Source organism: Mobula birostris, chromosome 9 (genome assembly GCF_030028105.1).
Source record: "Mobula birostris isolate sMobBir1 chromosome 9, sMobBir1.hap1, whole genome shotgun sequence".
NCBI lineage: Eukaryota > Metazoa > Chordata > Chondrichthyes > Myliobatiformes > Myliobatidae > Mobula > Mobula birostris.
Window position 1 is genome coordinate 117,418,468 of NC_092378.1, and position 18,371 is coordinate 117,436,838.

Sequence of the window (18,371 nt, forward strand, 5' to 3'; positions counted from 1 at the left end):
ACTTTGTGCTCAAGATGAATTCAGGATCTTTAATTTTATGAATACTTAACCACGTTTCCAACTCAAACATGCAGTCCCTGCTTAATTTCTTTGGCAGATGGGGCATAAGGTAAGTGTACCACCTTTGCTTGTAAAACAAAACATATGCTCATGATTTATTAGGCAAGTTTGATCCACACCACAACCTAGCTACTGTCAAATAGCCGAGTAGTTTGAACTTGGTCTTGGATATAGGCTTCAGTATTTCACTTTCAGAACTTTAGCCTATGCAAACCTGTTACTACTATTAACTACAAATTCAGTCTGTGGTCAGGGACAAGAGTGTAACTGCAAGTGAGGCAGGTAAGGGAATCGGAGGTTGAGCTGGGGAAGCCTCAACCCTTAAGTTGGCCCAAAAGATCTGAGATTCTTCCTGAGCTGTAGGAAGGATGAGCAACAGAACTGTGGTTGAGGGAGCCATTCAAGAGTTGGGAGAAAAGAGATCAGCTGCAATTGGGATAGTATAGTTTGGGGGGGGAGCTGGAGAATAGACAGTTCTGTGTTGCAAAGATCAAGTGTCTTGAAGATTGGCTTCTAGGGCTGGGATATGTTATTTGACATAAGGAATTTGAGTGGGAAGGGAAAGATGGAGTTATTGTCCATGTGGGTACCAACTATGTAGGAAGAACAAGTAGCTGCAGCTGAGGAAGTAATTGAAATGCAGTTCTAAAGGTCATTTCTTGATTGTTACCTGCACCTCCTACAAATTGGGATAGGGTTAATAAGATCAGTTTAAATGTGTGGCTCAAAGAATTGTGTGGGAGAAGTGGGTTTGAACTTGTGGGGCTAGTACTGGGGAATGAGGGAGTGTTCTGATGGGACTGGTTCCTAGCAAATCCCATAACTAAGATTTTAAATTGGGAGTGGGTTCAACAGCTTGGAAAAGTGTGCATAAAGTAAAATGGAAGAAGGGTGCAGGGGATGTTAGCCTCTAGAGAGAAGAATACAATGAAGTTTTTAGAAGGGATAAGAATTAACTTCAGGCAACATGAAGACAAAACTGAAGGGTGGTGAATACAGGATGGAGTGTATTTGAATGCAAACAGTATACAAAATAAGGTAGATGAGCTTGTATTGCTGCTAGAAATTGGCAGGTATAATGTGGGCACAGCTGAATCCTGGTAGGAAGAAGATCACTTGTGGGAGCTTATCAAAGGATCCAAATCCTATCAAAAAGACAGGGAGGTGATCAGAGTTTGAGATGGCTCTGTTGGTTCAAAAATGGAATCAAATGTTTAGAAAGAAGTGACAGGATTAGAAGATGTAGCATTCTTGTGGGTAGAGTTAATAAACAGCAAGGATTAAATGATCCTGAAAGGAATATTACACAGCTTCTGAATAGTAGTCAGAATGTAGGGTACAAATTACAAGAGAGCATCAGCTTTTTACATGCTTTTTCTATAATAGGTATGGGGGTATTTCAATATGCAGGTAGACTAGGGAAAATCTGATGGGTACTGGATCCCAATAGAAGGAATTTGTAGAATGCCTATGAGATGGTTTTTCAGTGCAGCTTGTGGTTGAGCCCACTGGAGAAAAGGCAATTCTGGATTAGGTGTTGTGCGATGAACAAGATTTGATTAAGAGCTTAAGGTAAAGGAATCAGATCACTGGAAAATAACACTGCAGGGGTACTAATGTAGAATGAAGATGATGAACTGAAGTATTTCACATCAGTCTTCACTGGAAGACAGCAGCGTACCAGAAATTTGAAAGTCACTGGACAGAAGTGAGTGTAGTCACTACAACTAAAAGAATTTGCTTGGGAAGCTGATCTTTAAAAGTAAACAAGTCACCTGGACCAGACAGACTACACTCCAGGCCTTTGAAAAAGGTAACTGAAGATATTGTGGAGGCATTAGTAATGAATTGCTAGATTTTTTGAATGTTTCCTGAGGAATAGAAAATTGTAAATGTCATTCCACTCTTTAAGAAGGGAGGAAGGCAGAAGAAAGGAAATTGTGGGCCAGTTAGCCTAACCTCACTGGTTGGAAACATGTTGGAGTCCATTTTAAAAGATGAGGTTTGGGGTACTTGAAGGTACATGATAAAATAAAATCAGCATAGTTTCCTTAAGGGGAATCTTGCCAGACCAATCAGTTAGAACTTTGAGGAAATAACAGGCAGGATAGACAAAGGAAAGTCGGTGGATGATGTTTATTTGGATTTTCAAAAGGCCTTTGACCAGCTAAAAAAAGATGGGAGCCAATGGTATTACAAAAAGGAAACTAGCATGGATAGAACACACACAAAATGCTGGGGAACTTAGATGCTGCCTGACCTGCTATGGGAAAAGTACAGTCAATGTTTCAGGCTGAAACCCTTTGGCAGGACTGGAGGGGAAAAATGAGTAGATTTGTAAGGTGGGGGATGGGAGAGAGAAAGTCCAGGCAATGGGTGAAATTTGCAGGGGAAGGGATGAAGCAAAGAGCTAGGAAGTTGATTGGTGAAAAAGAAGGCCATGGAAGAAAGAAGAAAAGAGGGGAGGAGCACCAGAGGAAGGTGAGGGTTGGGCAGGGGGTAACGTGAGAGAGGTACAAGCGAATGGGAAATGGTGAAAAGGGGGCGGGGTTGGAGGCATTACTGGAAGTTTGGGAAATCTATGTTCATGTCAGCAGGTTGGAGGCTACCCAAACGGAATACAAGGTGTTGTGCCTCCAACCTGATGGCATGAACATACTTGGGTTTCAGCCCAAAATGTTATTGTACTTTTTCTCCATAGATACTGCCTGACCTGCTGAGTTCCTCCAGCATTTTGTGTGTTGCTCGGATTTCTATCATCTGCAGACCTTCTCTTGTTTGTAGCATGGATAGAATATTGGCTGACTGGCAGAAGGCAGAGTGGAAATAAAGGGGGTCTTTGGTTGGTTGCTGGTGACTAGTGGTGTTCAGCAGGGACTGATGTTGAGACCACTACTTTTCACATAATATGTTGAGGATCTGGATGACAGAATTAATGGCTTTGTGGCCAAGTTTACTGACAATACAAATAGGGTGGAGAGGCAGGTTCAGTTGAAGCAAGGAGCAGTTGAGGAACCATTGGGAGAATGGGCAAAGAAGGGTAGATGGAATATGGTGTGGGGAAGTACATGATTATGTATCTTGGTAGAAGAAATAAAGGTGTAGGTCATTTTCTAAGAGCAAATTCAGAATTTGGAGGTGCAAAGGGACTTGGAAGTCCTGATGCAGGATTCCCTGAATGTTAACTTGCAGGTTGAGTTAGTAGTAAGGAAGGCAAATGCAGTATCGGCATGCATTGAGAGGTCTAGAAAATAAGAGCAAGGGCAAAATGCTAAGACTTTATAAGGATTGGTCAGACCACATTTGAAGTAATAGCAGTCTTGGGTGTCATCTTTAGGAAAGGTTGGGCTGAAATTGGAAAAGGTCCAGGGAAGGTTTACAAGTACAATCCTAGTAATGAAAGTGTTGATATATAAGCATTAGATTGCCCTGAGCCTGTACTCACTGGAGCTTAGAAGAACGAGAGGGATCTTATTGAAACCTATTGAATATTGGAAGGCCTGGAGAGGATGGTTGCTATAATGGGAGTCTAGGACCAGAGGGCACAGCCTCAATACAAGGACATCACTTCAGAGCAGAGGTGAGGAGGAATTCCTTTAGCAAGAGTGGTGAACCTGTGGAATTCATTTTCAGATGGCTGAGGAAGTCAACTCATTGGGTATATTCAAAGTGAAAGTTGACAGGTTCTTGATTAGTAAGGGTGTCAAAGATTACAGGGGGAAGGCAGGGAATAAGGTTGAGAGGGAAAATAAGTCAAATGGCAGAGCAGATTCAATGGGCCTAATAGTGTAGCTCTGCTCATGTATAATACATACAATAATGAATGCTCATTATCTGCTGGGACTTGGTGAATTTGCACCATATGCTTTCTTGGTATCAATTTTTTTTAGGCATGCTTTATGGATGAGACATCATACTGAGCTCCTGTCTATCCTTCTATTTAGATGTTTATATTAAAAAGAAAAAATCCCTTGGAAATATTCAATCACTGCCTTTTCCCATATCCTGGTCAATATTTATCACTGAGCCAACAACCAAAAATACACAATATCTGTCCTTCACAAATCTGGCTAAGGTATTTTGTCCCTAGATTGGTTGGCATGTTTTGTAGATTTACAACTATGCTTACTAGTTATTTTCAGGATTTTATTAATACTGGCAAAGAGCAGTGTTTATTGGCCATTGATAGCAGGAAGTCTTGAAGAGGATATTCCCCAATGCTGTTGGGCTGACAGTTCCAGGATTTACCCAATGACATGTGATTTGAAGGGATCCTGATGCAGCGGTGGAAGAGTCTACAGGTTTTGGAGGTTCCATTGGATTAGTCTAGGCAAATCATCTTGATGCATTTTGTGGTTTATGTCTACTACAGGTTTCGTGAATTGAAAGGAAATGCGATGAGTAAATTTATTCATGTGGTGGATGAGGGTGCCAATTAAGCAGACTTTTCCTTAATGGTGTTAAACTGCTTGACTTCTGTTGTACTCCTTCCTAATCAGAATAAAGTTTATTATCACTGATATATGTTGTGAAATTGGTTTTGTGGCAGAAGTGTAGGGCACAACAAAAAGATACTTGGTTACAATAAAATAGTACAAAAGAGGAATTGTGAGGCAGTTAACTGTTCAGAAATCTGATGGCAGAGGGAAAGAAGCCATTCCTTTATTTAAAAAAAAATGACTTTGGTTCTTCAGGCTGCTGCTCCCTGTTGCTAGTAACGAGAATGAGAATGGAGCATGTCCTGGGTGGTGATGGTCCTTAAAGATGGATGCTGCTTTTGTGAGGCTCCACCTTTTAAAGATGACTCAATGCTAGGGAGGCTTGTGCCCATGATAGAGCTGCCTGAACTCACAACCCTTGCAGATCTGTTTTGCCCCTGCTTCTGCCTTGTTATCTCCAGTTTTTTTGTTCCCCAGCAGTAGTGGTGCCATTGGTGAATTTTAGAGATGGTGTTCGAGCTGTGCCTAGGCACAATCGTGTGTAGAGGGAGCAAAGCAATGGGCTAAGCGCACAACCTTGGTGTGGCGCTGTTGAAAGAACAGTATTTCACTGCACTTCTGGTAGTGTGTCTTAGATGGTTGAACTGCTCAGTTTTCCCAAGTTAGTGTCATCTAAATCTGAAGGGCATTGCATTAAGGTGAAAGAAGAAAACTTTAAAGGAATCTGAAGGGAAAATTTTCTCCAAGGTGGTGGGTGAATAGAAGATAATGAGGAGTGATGAGAAAGTTATCGGTGTCTCTTCTCGACACCCCCACCCAAAATTCAGGACATCCTGTGTATCAGAAGCACTGCATACACAGTACCTTCAGCGTTGTCAAAGAGGCCTTCCATCCTTCCCACAGTCTCTTTAATTTGCCTTCAGGCAGAAGGTACCACAGCATAAAAATCAGAATTGTCAGATGGGTAGCAGCTTTTTCCTCCAATCTGTGAGACTTATTACCTTGCTGCCACTCAGCACACATGTACACCATGCCTGAATGCTCTGCTGACCTTGACCCCCTCTCCACCCCACCCCAGCCCCCAACTTAGTTCCATTCTCATCCTGCACTGGTCATTTCATGTTTTGTTGCTGCTTTACATATTTACAAGACTGCTTGTTTTATTACAATAGTGGCAGAAATAGTGCCTTACATAAACCTAACACTTGAGGTCAACCTGCTAATCTTCATGTCATGCCACTCGGACTGGTGTCAATATTTTATGAACATATGTGCTGTGTGACTATACTGTATATACTGTTTTGCACCTGGGCCCCAGGGAAATGATGTTTCACTTACCTGTATACATTTGTATGCTTGAATGACAAGAAATGAAGTAGATGGCAGAGGCAGGTACAGTTACAACATTGCATTTAAAATACCTGCATAGGTACATGGAAAGCAATGGTTTAGAGTTATAGATAGACCAGTTGGATTAACTTGGATAAACATATTGCTCAGCAACATATCAGGGCCTTTTTTTTTTTTTTCGCTACATAACTGTAAATCTGTCAAGTGACCTTAGAGGGTAGTGGGGTTAGCAATGGTAATGACATTGGCTGTCAAGATCAGGTGATTTAGCTTTTGTTGGAGATGACTTTGGCCTGTCACCTGTTACAATATTATTCATCACTAAACCCAGGATCACTAAACTAAACTTGGCTTCATTTGCTGAGGAATCGTGAATGAAACTGAACTTGATATAATTATTAATGACCATTAATTTGGTCTAGGGATGGTTGGTAAAACACTGATACTTGAGACAAGGGCACTACCCAGCATGTACCTTGTACTGATGTCCTAAGGCTAAAACAGAAAATGTGGGAAATATTCAGTGCAGCATGTAGTGTCTTTGTAAACTTTGGATACTGTTGTAGGGGATGACCTTCCAGGGGAATGCCACAGAGACCAGGTTACTGACATTGAGCATAGGCCTGTGGTGCAGAAGGGAAAGAGTGAACAACACACAAAATGCTGGAGGAACTCAACAAGCTAGGCAGCATCTATGGGGGGAAAAGCAGTTGATGTTTTTTGGGCTGAGACCCTTCAACAGGACTGGAGGAAAAAAAGCTGGGGAGTAGATTTGAAAGATTGTGGGGGGAGGGCAGAGAAATGCCAGATGATAGGTGAAACTTGAAGGGGAAGGGATGAAGCAAGGCACTAGGAAGTTGATTGGTGAAAGAGACAGAAGGCCATGGAAGAAAGAAAAGGGAGAAGAGGAGCACCAGAGGGATGTGATGGGTGGACAAGGAGATAACATGAGAGGGGGAAAAGGGGATGGGAAATGGTGAATTGGGGGGGGGAAGAGTTCATGCCATTGGGTCTTTTTCTGCCAGAGCAAGTGGGATCTCCCAGTGGTCACCCATTTTAATTCCACTTTCCATTCCCATTCTGATATGTCCATCCATGGCGTCCTCCACTGTCGTGATGAGGCCGCACTTAGGATGGAGGAATAATAGCTTATATTCTGTTTGGGTAGCCTCCAACCTGATGGCATGAACATTGACTTTTCTAACTTCTAGAAATGCTTTCTTTCTCTCTCCTCCCCCCACCAGCATTTCCCATCCCCTTTTCCCTCTCATTATTACCTCCCTCTGGTGCTCCTCTCCACGTTTTTTTTCTTTCTTCCATGGCCTTTTGTCTCTTTCACTAATCAACTTCCTAGCTCTTGCTTCATCCCTCCCCCTCCAAGTTTCACCTGTCACCTGGTGTTTCTCTCTCCCCTCACCCCGCCTTTCAAATCTACTCCAACTTTTACTCTCCAGTGCTGCTGAAAGATTTCGGCACAAAACACCGACTCTGCTTTTTTCCATAGATGCTGTCTGGCCTGTCCAGTTCTTCCAGCATTTTGTTTGTGTTGCTTGGATTTCCAACATCTGCAGATTTTCCCTTTGTGAGAAGAGGGGAGCGGTATTGATGGCGGACTCAATAGTGAGAGGAGCAGACATCCGGATGGTATATTGCCTCCCATGTGTCACTGTCAGGGATGTCTCGGACTGCGTCCACAGCAATCTGGAGGGGGGAGGGAGGGAGAGCAACCAGGTGTCTTGGTACATATTGGTACCATTGACATAGAAAGGAAAAGCCAAGAGGTCTTGAAAAGAGTTTGGAGAGCTAGGGAGAAAGCTGAGAAGCAGAATCTCCTGGGTAGTAATTTCTGGATTGCTACCTGTGCCACGCACCAGTAAGGGAAGAAACAGGATGATTTGATAAATTGATGTGTGGCTGAGAAGCTGGTGCAGGGGACAAGGCTTCAGGTTATTGGATCACTGGGGTCTCTTCTGGGGGAGGTATGATCTGTTCAAAAGTGCCGGGTTGCACCAGAACCCAAGGGGAACAAATATTCTCATAGGTAGGTTTGTTAGAGCTGTTGGGGAGGGTTTGAACTAATCTGGTGGGGCGGGGGGGAGGAATGGAAACCAGAGTGAAGAGACTCAGGATAGGATGGATGGTTTTAAAAAAGATAGCATGCAGTGAAACTGACAGGATGGGCAGGCAGTTGATAGGACACAATTACAGCCAGCAGGGTGAGTATCAGTGTATTTGGGATGCAGAATCAAAAAAGACAGCAAATACAGTATTCAGTGTTGTATCTCAATGCACAAAGTATAAGAAATAAGGTGGATAATCTTGTTGCACTTTTACACTGTGTACATACATCTATTGATGCTTCTGGACACATCTTCAGTGATGTTCCTGGAATCTCCCGGTGTTTCGGGTCTTTCAACATCATACAACCTCCTCCAGGTGACCCAGCCGGGGCTGATCAGACCCCAGCTTGTGCCCAGATGGCTAGCTACTTATGACTCCATGGCTCCCCTCTTTTGAGCCACAGCCACCTTGAGGCCCTCTCTGCTGCATCGGTGGTACTGCGGATGGCTCTCCTCTCTCCCTCGATGCCCAAAATGCTGAAGGCCCTAACTAAAGAACGGGCTATGAATCCCCTACAACCAACCTCCACTGGGAGACACCTCGCTCTCCATCCAGCCTGCTGACAGTTGCTGACCAGTCCTGCGTACTTGGAGAGCTTCCTTTCAAAGGCCTCCTCCAAGCTATCTTCCCATGGGACTGTCAAATAGTTGGGTATGATGTGGCCATCACTGAATTGTGGCTGAAGGATGGTTGTAGTTGGGAGCTGAAGGTCCAAGTTTACATGTTGCATCGGAAAGATAGGAAGGTCAGCAGAGGAAGTAGTGTGGCTCTGCTGGTGAAAAATGGCATCAAATCAGTAGAAAAATATGACACAGGATCAGAAAATGTTGAATCCTTGTGGGTTAAGTGAAGAAACTGTAAGGGTGAAAGGACCCCTGATGGCAGTTATAAACCAGCCTCCCAGCGGCAGCTAAGATATGGACCATAGGAACACAACAGGAAATAGAACAGGTGTATAAAAAGGACAATGTTTTGATAGTCATGGGAGATTTCAACATGCATATTGATTGGGGAAAACTAGGTTGGAAATGTATCCCAAGAGTGAATTTGTTGAATGTCTGAGGTGGCTTTTTAGAGCAGTTTGTCGTTGAGCCTACTAGGGTCATCTGTACTGGATTGGGTATTATGTATTAAATCGGAGGTGATTGGGGAGTTTAAGGTTAAAGAACCCTTAGGAGGGAGTGATCACAATATGATTGAGTTCAACTTGAAATTTGATGGGGAGGAGGTAAAGTCTGATGTAGCAGTATTTCAGTGGAGTAAGGGAAGTTACAATGGTATGAGAGGAGTTACAGGAGATGCTGGCAGGGATGACAGCAGAACTGCAATAGCGTGGGTTTCTAGGAGAAATGAGAAAGGTGCAGGTTAGATGTACTCCAAAAATGAAGGACTCAAATGGCAAAATAACAGAATTGTGGCTGACAAGGGAAGTCAAATTTGATGTTAAAGCAAAAGAGGGGGCATACAACAAAGCAAAAATTAGTGGGAAGACGTAGGATTGGAAAGCTTTTAAAACCCTACAGAGCAACTAAAAGAATCATTAGCAAGGAAAAGATGAAATATGAAAGAAAGTTGGTAAACAATCAGTGGATATTAAAAGGCTGCTTCAAGTGTGTTTTAAAAAAAAAGGTGGATATAGGTCTGCTAGAAAATGAGGACGGTGCAACAATAATGGGGGGGCCAAGTAGTTGGCAGATGAACTGAGTATTTTCCATCGGCCTTCACTGTAGAAGACACTAGTAGTGTGCCAGATGTTGAAGAGCATGAGGGAGAAGTGAGTGCAGTTACAAAGGAGAAGGTCCTGAAAGACCAAGACCTAAGTGTACCCACGTTACTCAGGCCAGATGAACTGCGGCCTAGGATTCTGAAAGTGGTAGCGGTAGAGATTGTGGAGGCATTAGTAATGATCTTCCAAAAATCATTGGACTCTGGCATGGTGCCAGAGTACTGGAAAATTGCAAATGTTGCTCCACTCTTCAAGAAAGGAGGGAGGCAGCAGAAAGCAAGTTATAGACCAGATAGCCTGACCTCATTTGTTGGAAAAATGTTGGAGTCAATTGTTAAGGATGGAGTACTTGGTGACACAGGACAGGCAGGACAAAGTCTGCATGGTTTCCTTCAGGGAAAATCTTGCCTGATGAACCCATTGGAATTCTTTGAGGAGATTACATGTAGGATAGATAATGGGAATGTAGTGGATGTTGTATGTTTGGATTTTCAGAACTGCTTTGACAAGGTGCCACACATGAGGCTGCTAACCAAGTTAAGAGCCCATGGCGTTACAGAAAATTTACAGGTATGATTGGAACCTTGGCTGATGAGAGGCAGCCAGTGGACATAAAAGGATCTTTTCTGGTTGGCTGCTAGTGACTAGTGGTGGTCTGCAGGGGTTGGTGTCAGAACCGTTTCTTTTTATGTTGTATATCAATGAATTAGATGGAATATATGGCTTTGTTGCCAAGTTTGCAGATATGAAGATTGTATTATGAAAATTGTACTTTGATATCATCTGTAAATCTATTTTCTGATCCAAGTTTGAAATGTGTATAAATACAAAATTTCCTTGCCTCTTTATAGTCCATCAGTAGGACAATGGATTGTCGTGAGATGAAATCTCCAATTGCCCCACTGGAGATATTGACATCCTTTGTCATGGTTGTTTACGCCACTTGTATGGCAACCCCTCGTCTGCTTGTCCAGAGGAGACGTATTGCAACCAGTGTTAACTGTAGTTGTAAAGTGATAGCGTTGATCGTTCAGTTTACGTTGTGGTTTCCAGCAAATTCCCCAAAACGTATCTTTATAACTATAGGATAATGCGGGATTATAGAAAGAAACACTAGAAACATTGAACGCTAGTCCAAATGCATGAGGACCTCGGGTTTTTAAACCCCCCAGCAACACTCGGGCGGTCGCTGGAGATGAACGAAGCTCGCTCCGCCGCGGGGCCGCGCACGTACGGGGCCGTGATGTCACGGCGCAGAGAGGCTCTTTGTCGGAGGGGGGGGGGCGCGCGTTGCAGTAGCCGTGATTTGTATCTCGTGCAAACGCTGCGAGTGTTGTTAGTCCCGACGTGTTCACCCCGCTTTAATAGATGACTTTCTTCTTTATTTTTCTTAAAGAAATATATTTATATTTTTAACTATAGCGTGCGGAAAAGAACCAACCCGCTGTGAAAAAGGGGCATTTTTATAAGTAATGTCGAATCCCGGAGCTCGACGGAACGGGTCAAGCATTAAAATCCGCCTGACAGGTAAAAGAAGTTCAGTTGAATAAAATTCCTGAGATAATTTTCATTCTTTGGGAATTCACTGACGAAAAGTGGGTTGGTCGGATCCAAAAGATGGAATTCGGGAAAGAGAACTGTATTTCTAAACCGGTTTTACCCCCCTCCCCCATGTTTCTGTTTGCTTAGTGCCAGTTAGTCACCCCGGTTCGAGGCGGCGGTGCTTGGCGGCTGGCGACGGCTTCTCCCTCCGCCCAGCATTGGAGCTCCTCGCGCATGCGTGCTGCCCGTTTCCTGATAGACAGTCAGCCATTGATGGAGCAATGGCCATGTCACTGGAGGATTATCATAATTACATACAAAGTGTATTGTGATTGGGGAAATTTTGTATCCTTGCAAGTGTAATGATTAACAGGAGAATGAGACTTGGAGCATAATATCTATCTATCGGACCAAATAACTTTAAATTTGGCAATTTCATTGCTGTCAAATTAAATTCATTGTTTCTGTTTGTGTGTGCTGAATGCAACACAAATTCTAATGATACAGGAAAATAAGTTCATTGTGATTGAATTAGATGTTACATGGATTAGTTTTCCCGTGGTGGAAATGTTCTAAGGGGTCCCTATATCCTTGTGGATGGGTTTACTAGAGCCATTGGCGAGTGTTTAAACTTATTAAGCAGGGGAATGGGAACTGGAATAATGGGACAATTCGATGTATTATGTAGTGAGACTAAGGAAGGACAAGCAAATGAATGGGAAAAATGTGCAGTCAGTGGGATTAGTTGAAATATAACACGAGGGTAAAATCAAAGGGTGATGAATACAGGACTGAAGGTGAATACATGCTGTATACAGAATAAGGTAATTGATCTTGCAGCACAGAGATTAGGAGGTATGATGTTCTGGGTATCAGTTATGGCTGAAAGAAGATTATAGTTGGGAGCTTAACATCCAAAGATATGCCTTGTATTGAAAGGACAGGCAGAGGAGGAGGAATGGCTGTGTTGGTTTAAAAAAAATTAAATGAAATCCTTCAAAAGAGGTGACATTGGATCAAAGATGTAGAATTCTTGTGGGTAGAGTTAAGAAACTGCAAGGGTAAAAAGACGATGGGAGTTACCTACAGGCTTCTGAACAGGATGTGGGATATACAGTAAATTGTAACAGGAGATAGAAAAGGCATGTAAAAAGGGCAATATTAGGATAGTCATGGGAGATTTCAATATGCAAGTAGATTGGGAAAATTCGGTGTGTGCTGGATCCCAAGAGGAAATGTGTAGAATACTTACAATATGGCTTTTTAGAGCAGCTTGTAGTTGAGCCCACTAGGGAAAGGCAAGTCTAGATTCAGTGTTGTGTACTGACCTAGATTTGATTAGGGAGCTTAAGGTAAAGAAATTGTTATGAAGCAGTGATCATAATGTGATAGAATTCACCCTGTAATTTGAGAAGATGCTAAAGTCAGATTTGGGTGTAGTAAAGAGAATTAGAGGCATGAGAGAGAGAGAGAGAGAGAAAAGACACTATCAAGGATGAGGGCAGAACAGCAATGGCTGGGGTTTCTGGAGCCAATTTGGAAGGTGCAGGATAGATACATCCCAAAGATGAAGTAATTCTAAAGGGAGTGTGAAGCAGCTACAGCTGTCAGGGGAAGTCAGACTGAATAAAAGGAAAAGAGTGGGCATATAATGTAGGAAAATTAGTTGGAAGTTAGAGGATTGGGAAGCTTTTAGTAATCAACAGAAGGCAACTAGAACATCATATGGAGAGAAAAGATAAAATACGAAGGGAAGCTACCTCGTAATAAGAGGATACAAGAAGTGTTTTTTCCAGATATATGGATTAAAGAGTAAAAGAGGCATGAGTGAATATCCGACCATTGGAAAATAATGCTGGCGAAGTAATTGGGGACAAAGAAATGGTGGACAAACTGAATAAGTAATTTGCATGATTGTTCACTATGGAAAATACTAACAGTATGGCAGAAATTCAAGATTGTCAAGGAGCAGAAGTGAGTGTAGTTGTTACTACTAAAGAGAAGGTACTTGGGAAGCTAAAAGGTCTGAAGGTAGATAGGTACCTGGACCATATTGATTACATCCAAGGGTTCTGAAATGTTGAAGCTGAAGAGATTGTGGAGGCATTAGTAGTAATCTTTCAAGAATCACCTAGGTTCTGGAATGGTTCCAGAGGACTGGAAAACTGCAGATGTCACTCCACTCTCTTTAAGAAGGGAGGAAGGCAGAAGAAAGGGAAACTATAGGCCAGTTAGCCTGACTTCAGAGGTTGAGAAGATATTGGACTTCATTGTTAAGGGTGACGTTTCAGGATATTTGGAGGCGGATGATAAAGTAGGCCAAAGTCAGCATGGTTTTCTTAGTCATAGTCATACTTCATTGATCCTGGGGGAAATTGGTTTTCATTACAGTTGCACCATAAATAATAAATAGTAATAGAAATTGTAATAGTAATATTACTATTAGTAAATAGTCATAGAAATAATAAATAGTAATAGAAAACAGTAATAAGTAGGTAATAAGTAGTTAAATAGTAATATGTAAATTATGCCAGTAAATTATGAAATAAGTCCAGGCTCAGGGTGTCTGACCCTCCAAGGGAGGAGTTGTGAAGTTTGGCCACAATCTTGCCTGATAAATCTGTTGGAATGCATTGAGGGGGAAAATCAAGCAGAAAAGACAAAGTCATTAGATGTTGTGCTGCATAGGAGGCTGCTTAACAAGAGTCCATAGTAATACAAAAAAGCTACTGGCATGGATAGAAGATTGGCTGACTGGCAGAAAGCAAAGAGTGGGAATAAAGAGGCCTATTCTGGTTGGCAACTGATGACTAGTTCTGTTCCAGAGGAGTTGGTGTTGGGACTGCTTTTTATGTTGCATCAATAACTTGGATGGAGTTGATGGCTTTTTGGCCGGGTCTGCAGGTGATACTCGGGTGCAGGGGCAGGTAGTGTTGAGGAAATAGGGACTCTGCAGAAGGATTTAGACAGTTTGGGAGAATGGACAAAAAAGTGGTAGATGGAAGGTGTAGGGAAGTCTAGGCATGCACTTTGGTAGAAAGAATCGAGGCGTAGACTGTTGAGGCTTTATAAGGTGTTGTGGGCACGTGGCCAAGTGGTTAAGACATTGGACTAGCGACCTGAAGGTCGTGAGTTGGAGCCCCAGCTGAGGGAACTTGTTGTGTCCTTGAGCAAGGCACTTAATCACACATTGCTCTGTGATGACACTGGTGCCAAGCTGTATGGGTCCTAATGCCCTTCCCTTGGACAACATTGGTGTGGTGGAGAGGGGAGACTTGCAGCATGGGCATCTGCTGGTCTTCCATACAACCTTGCCCAGGCCTGCGCCCTGGAGAGTGAAGACTTTCCAGGCGCAGATCCATGGTCTCACAAGACTAACGGATGCCTTTTATTATAAGGGGTTGGTTAGACCACACTTGGAAGATTGTGAATGGTTTTGGGCCCCTTAACAAAGAAAATCTGTGCTGACATTGGAGAAGGTTCAGCAGAGGTTCAGAAGAATTATTCCAGGGATTAAGGGGTTAATGTTTGAGGATGCCTTGATGGCTCTTGGCCTGCACTCACTGGAGTTTAGAAGAATGAGAGGAGATCTTATTGAAAGGCTTAATGGATGTCGAGAGAATGTTTTGTGCAATGGAAGAATCTCGGACCAGAGAGCACAGACTCAGAATAGAGGGATGTCCCTTTTGTAACAGAGATGAGGAGGAGTTAAATATGTGTAATTTATTGCCATGAATGTTTATGGATTTCAAGTCATTGAGTATAATTAAAGCGGAGGTTAATAGGTTCTATATTAGCGCATCAAAGGTTACAGGAAGAAGGCAGGAGAATGGGGTTGAGAGAGATAATAAGTCAGTCATGATGGAATGGAGGAGCAGACTCAATGGGCTGAGTATCCTAATTCTGCTCCTGTATCTTGGGGTTTTATGGTGGCTGATTTTTTTTATGTAGTTGGTAGCATTACAAAGTTCGCCATCTTTTTGCAGTCTAACAGACTATAGACTAACTAGTACAGTAAATATGGTCAGTGAGTCTGTACCTGTTACTGGATTGCTACTTATGAAAATAGACTCTTCCTTGTTTGTGCTTATTACCTTTTGTCAAAAGTCTTGTGCAAATTGTCTGGGATATTTTGTTTTAGTTCCTTGAATTATTTTGTAACTTGGTCACATATCCAAACATTTAGAAGTTAACATTGTATGTATTATGTGAGATATTACAATTTTGTTAAGGTTTTTGACATTGTTTCATGTGTACTGTTCAGGTTGGCAAAAATCTGAGTGTTATGACAACAGTATTTTTACAAATGTAGAATTTTTCCTGTAGAATTTCACATTTTAATTTAAATAACTGAAAATTGAATGGATTGACTTTCAACAATATCAAACATTGTAATATTTGTTTATCATCTTTTATCAAGCTTCATGATACGAACAAAATAATTTGGGCTGAGTTAGAAAAATCTTGTATTCCAAGTAAAGTGTGTGATACATTGCCCTTCCAAAAATACTTAGCAAAGGTTAATTTAAACCATTCAAGTATTAATTAATTTGAAATGGATCTTTCAATTTTGTGCCCCCCATGTTACTGTTAATAGTTTTGAACTGTTTTTAAGTTTTCTAGATCTTGATGGAAATAGCTTGCAAATGTAATGACTATCATTTTGTACATTAATTATTTTTTGTGTGTTTTCAAAATGTGACCCCTTCCTAATTGTCCTGAACCTGTTGGAGATTGTAGATCGTTCTTCTTTAACCCATGTGTTTATGGTGATATTCATGTCAGTTTCAGGAGGAAAATTTCAGGATTTTACTTTTGGGTAATGAAACACAACATCTATTGAGGTGGATAATTCTGAGCTCACGATCAACACATAGAACAGAATACATGACGTTTTGCTGAGCTAATTGGGCATCTACCATATCCCTCCATTCTACATATTCATGTGCCAATCTAAAAGTGTGTTAAACACTTCTGCTGTATCTGTCTCTACCACCAAACCTGGCAATGCATTCCAGGCACCTTCCACTGTTAAAAACACAACTTTTCTCGCACATCTCTTTTGAATTCACTCCCTCCTTAAGCTTTAAGTTCCTGGGGTATTAATGTCTCAGAGGATCTGTTTTTGGCCCAACATATGCAATCACGAAAAAGGCATGCCTGTGGTTCTACTTCGTTAGGTGTTTGAGGAAATTTACTACGTCACCAAAGACTCCTGCAAATTTATACAAAAATGTACTGCAGAGCATTCTGACTAGTAGTATTCTAGCCTGTTATGAAGGCTCAAATGCACAGAATCACAAGAGACTGCTAAGGGTTTCAAATTGGGCCAGTTCCAACGTAGCACAATCCTTGCCACCATTATGAACATCTTCATTAGGTAGTACTTCAAGAAGGCCACATTATTGTTATGGGTTCTAACTATCTGGTACATGCCCTCTTATTACTATCAATCAGGGAGGAGGTGCTGGTTACCAATGTCCCCCACTCAATATTTAAGAAACATCATCTTTCCCTCCATAAAATTTATGAACAGTCCATAAACACAACCTCATTGTTTTTTTTTGCACTATTTATTTTGTAATTCATGGTAAACCTCATTTGTACTCTGTCTACTCCTCCCCCCCCCACCCCATTTCCACTTTAAGCTCATACCCTTGAGTATTTGACATTTCCGTCCTGGGAAAGTGACGGACCATCTTGGCTATCTTATCTATGCCTCATAATTTTGCCTACTTTCCAGGTGTTCCTTAGCCTTCTGTGCTCCAGCTAACGAGGTGTACAATAGGTTTGTAGCTAATATTGTCCAATCTAGGCAACATCCTAATGAGCATTTTCTGCACTCTCTCCAAAGCTTTCCCATCTTTTCTATCATAGAAATGATCAGAAATGGATGCAATGTTCCAAAAGTGGCTTAACCAACATTTTGTAACATGACTTTCCAAGTTTTATACTCCATATCCTGACCATTAAGGACAAGCATGCTGTTAAGGGTAAATATTGTATTTACACCCCTATCCAATTGTGTCACCATTTTCAGTGAGCCATAGACTTGCATTTCAAAATTTCTCTTTTATATCTGTGCTTCTAAGGGTCCTGCCATTTTCTCTGTTCTCAAATTTCCAACTGATCTCTATCTGTATCATTTGACAACCTGCCTGACCATCTACAACACCACCAATTTTCATGTCATCTGCAAACTTGCTAATCAGGATATTTACATTATCATATGGAATACCATTGGTCACAGGCCTCTAGTCAGAATAGCTCCCCTCCAATGCTACCCTTCTATGATCAAGCCAATTTTGAATGCAACATGCCAATTCACCATGGATCTTGTGATTTAATCTTCTGGACCATGTTAGATTCTTCACTGAAGTCCATGTAGATTACATCCACTGTACTCGCCTTATTAATCTTCATTGCATCTTCAAAGGCTTTGAAAGATAGCAAAGTGACCTTGAAGGGAGATTGTAGCTATATTATATTTCATACTGTTAGTGATGAAGTGCCTGCCTGTGGAGCCAAATGAACAAGGATCATTTTTATTTACTTGATTACTGTTGTAGCTTAATCTCATCAGGCATCTGGTGAGTTGCTGACCGTTGACAACGTATATGGACAGTAGACTGGATTGGAAAGTCATTGGTAAGCTATTTGTCACTGAGTTGGTGTGATGGGGAGAGATCGCTTCAAAACAGTTCCATGGCATTAAAATTCTGACACCTGCTAGCTCACCATCCAACTATTGCTGCTGATTGTTCAGTACTGCTTCATAGTTGCAGGAGTTGTGAATAGAAGCAAAAATGTTTTTAAAAAGCCGGGGGCAGCTTCCCCAAAAGAATTTGTTTAATTTTTGCATCAAGTTTGGCACAGACATCACAGGTGGAAGTTCCTGTTCCTCTGTACTGTTCTATGAATTAAAATGGTGCTAAAGGTGGTTAGATAACATTGTGAAGGTGCATTGTTTGGTCTTAAAAGCTATGATCATGTTGTGTAAGTCATGCACATTGTTGGAGTTGTACTTGTGTACAGATATTAGGAATATCCCATTAAGCCTCATTCCTTGTGCTTTTAGATGATGGGTGGGCTTTGGGAAGTTTGTAGATGTTCTGGAAGAAGTTCGAGCAAAA

At 41.8% G+C, this 18,371-nt stretch overlaps 1 protein-coding gene across 8 annotated transcripts in view; it reads left to right on the top strand.

Annotated features, from left to right (window-relative positions):
* The first annotated feature begins 11,009 nt into the window (after nucleotides 1–11,009).
* smurf1 (SMAD specific E3 ubiquitin protein ligase 1) overlaps nucleotides 11,010–18,371 on the top strand; it is a 159,033-nt gene continuing 151,671 nt past the window's right edge. For all 8 annotated transcript variants that reach the window (XM_072268676.1, XM_072268675.1, XM_072268677.1 and 5 more), the window contains exon 1: nucleotides 11,010–11,223. In XM_072268676.1, coding sequence (XP_072124777.1) covers nucleotides 11,169–11,223 — 55 coding nt within the window. In that variant the 5' untranslated portion in view covers nucleotides 11,010–11,168. The remainder of the gene's footprint in view (nucleotides 11,224–18,371) is intronic.